The sequence below is a fragment of the Triticum urartu genome, chromosome 2A (genome assembly GCF_056163025.1).
Source record: "Triticum urartu cultivar PI428250 chromosome 2A, HENAU_Tu73, whole genome shotgun sequence".
In the NCBI taxonomy this organism is placed as follows: domain Eukaryota; kingdom Viridiplantae; phylum Streptophyta; class Magnoliopsida; order Poales; family Poaceae; genus Triticum; species Triticum urartu.
In genome coordinates, this window is record NC_141874.1 from 618,522,424 (window position 1) to 618,525,559 (window position 3,136).

The window sequence follows — 3,136 nt, forward strand, 5'->3', positions numbered from 1 at the left end:
TGGTGGTGTTGGGATGACCAAAGCGACGATGCCAGAGAGTCACGGAAGCATGCGTGGCTTGAGCTGGTGAGGAAGATGCGCCGTGAATCGTGTAGAGATCGCCAAAACTATTGAACCGAGCTATCACTGCCTTGCCGTGGAGATCCTTCACAGACAACCCAAAAGGATCAAATTCGACAGAAACTTGGTTATCAATCGTAAAACGACGAACAGAAATTAAGTTTTTTGATAAGAGCAGGGGCTACTAGAACTTCACGGAGAAGAAGAGGTGACCTAGAGGAGGGAATGCTAGTGGAACCAACACATGAAACAGGTACAGTGGAGCCATCGGCGATGGTTATAGATAGAAACAGAATAGAAGGATGTATAGAGGAAAGCGTACAGCTAGATGCAGACATATGAGAGGATGCACCAGAGTCGAAGATCCATTCGGTACCTGTGTCCTGTGTGGTAAGTCAATTCAGAGCGGCAATGAGAGCAGCTTGATCCCAGGTAGGTGGTGCTGATGTTGAAGTAGAGGCAGCCGAAGGGTAAGTTGATGAAGATGGCTGCGTCGGGGGACCACCCACATCCCAGGTTGCAAGTGGAGGAGCGCCGTAGGGGTACATGGATGATGCCATGGGAGCCGGAGTAGACTGGCACAGCAGCGCATAAGCTGTGTAGGCGTGTGCCGGTGGCCGGGAGCCGAGAAGGCCGGGGGCGCTGACAGACGGGCGCATACCAGGCGCCCAAGCCCCACTATACGCAGGCGGAGCGCCGTATGGTGAAGGCGCAGTCCAAGGCATGGACCAGGCTTGAACGAGCCTAGTCCATGGATCAGGTGAGGGGCGCCATGCTGAAGGAGCCGACGAGGGAGGCGCTGCAGATGGCATGGGTGCTGGTGGCGCCGCGGGAGCCGGAGGTGGAGGTGCAAAGGACGCCGACGAGTTGTGCTTCGGTGGACAATAAATTGGGTTCTTCCCCTTGTAGTTGGGTCTGGGACGCCATCCTGGGGGCGGTTGCGCAGTGGGCGGCGTAGGCGAGGAGGCCGCCGGTGGTGGAGCGGGGCACCTCGTGGTGTGGAAGAGGCGGGGAGCTCCAGTCTTGCACGCCTACGTCTGTTCCTTGAGCTGCAACATGGATCTTGCCTCGGAGAGGGTCAGCAGTGGGCGGAGAAGCGGGATCAGCAACGCATGCGGAGCAAACCGCTCGTTGAGGCCGCCCATGAGCGCGTGAAGGAGAGAGCGATCGCCAACGGTTTCTCTGAGTTCACGGAGTTCGTCGCCAATCGCCTTGATCTGTTGACAGAAGACGCCGACAGGGCGATCTCCCTGGGTGATCGTGCAGAGCTCGGTGTTGAGGGCGGAGATACGCGCATCACGATTGTCCTGGAAGAGACGCCGGAGCTCTGTCCAGATGTTGCGCGCCGTGGCGCCGTCCTTCACGGCGAGGTTGAACAACTCGGTGGAGATGCACGTCATTGGAATTTCAAATCACTTTCGTATCTTCATATTTTGTTCAGAATTTCAAAAAACATCTGTTTTTCAAAATTTGTTAGGAGTTTTACAAAAATTGCTTTCAAATTTTGTTCACCAATTAGAATATGTTCTTGCTTCCAAAAAGTATTCCCAACTCCAAACAATGTTTGAAATTATTAATTTTTTGGAATGAGGACTAATTATTTAATACACGTTGTTTAGAACACAGCAAATAATTACTAATATACGGATAGTATTCCTGACTTCAATTTTTTTAAATATACAATGGACATTTTTGAATTACACACCAAATGTTTTTTAGTACACACTAAACAATTTCTAATATATACTTGGCATTTTTATATATACTATGGAAATATTATTGATATACATTGACAATTTTTACAAAAAAATATCTTTTTTGGACTTCAGAATAATTTTAAAATTTGAAAAAAATTTATTTTTTTTGAAATTTTAAAATATGGAACAAAAGTTGAAATACAGAAATAATTTTTAATTAAAAAATTATTTTGACCTGAACATTTTTCGAAGTTTGGAACATTTTTCAAAAACAAAAAAGGAACAAAGGCAGTGGAAAAAACTCCCGCGACAACACAGCAAAGACGCAGACGCTCAAATATACATGCATACAGTCATCCTTATGAACACACACCAGACCCTACCCCTAGAGCACATCTGAGAGACTGAGCGGACGTATCGTCTTGAGATTGACGAAGTCACCACAGGCGGCTCGTAGTCGATGAAAACGTCTCCACCCACTGAACGCGCATCGCTGAAAATTTTAAAATAAATTTAAAAATAATCCAAGCATCAGGATTTAAACCCTGGTGATCTGAAAATACCATTGTTTTCCTAATCATTCAACCATAAGTTGGTTCATCAAACGCTTCCGTGTTGCCTGTACTGTTTGACGCCTACATACATCGCACAGAAGGTATCATATACTAACGGTAAATCCAATTTGCTGCCCTCTGCGGTAAATTCAATTTTCCGCTCTCGGCGGCAAATTGTCGATGATGCAACAGGACGACAAACGCACGTGCTGACCCAAATAATCAAACAATTGTGAAAAAAAATCAATTTTTTAGTGCTTTGTCAGTTTCCTTCAATTTCACCTGGATTTTTTCTGTTTCATCTTCTTATTTTTCTTATTTTTTACCTTTTTTAAATTTAGGAGTTTAATATCCAAAAATATTTATAACTTATCTTTTTTTAATTTGTGATTTGTTCGAAATAAATTGTTAATTAAAATTTTGAGATTTGTTTTTCAAAATTTAAGAATGATTTTTTAATACACTCAAACATTGTTTTTTAAAGTCGATATTGTTTTATTAATGTATGCATACTTTTACATATTTACGTACATTTTCCAGAATCATGAATATTATCTTAAAAATTGGAAATAAAATTCATATACGTGAAAAACTTGATAATATAACTGAATATTGTTTTTAATTTTACAATTTTAGTCTGTTAAAAATACCAACGGATTTTACAGGAAAACTGGCTAAAACCGAAAAAAAACTGGGCTGAAAGGAAGTCACTCAAAGCAAAAAAAATATTCCATAGTAGCCTACACGAAGCGTGCAAGTGGGTCGAAACATAGCGAGCAAGCTCTGGTCGACACAAAGCGTTAAAATAGGGGCAGTGCTATTTGG

General features: G+C 43.2%; 1 protein-coding gene across 1 annotated transcript; it reads right to left on the minus strand.

Annotated features, from left to right (window-relative positions):
- Window positions 1-1,091: 1,091 nt before the first annotated feature.
- On the minus strand, window positions 1,092-1,460 carry LOC147986244 (uncharacterized). The gene has a single exon (XM_087541933.1). It carries the CDS (start codon window positions 1,458-1,460, stop codon window positions 1,092-1,094), a length of 369 nt encoding a protein of 122 aa, XP_087398059.1.
- Window positions 1,461-3,136: the final 1,676 nt, after the last annotated feature.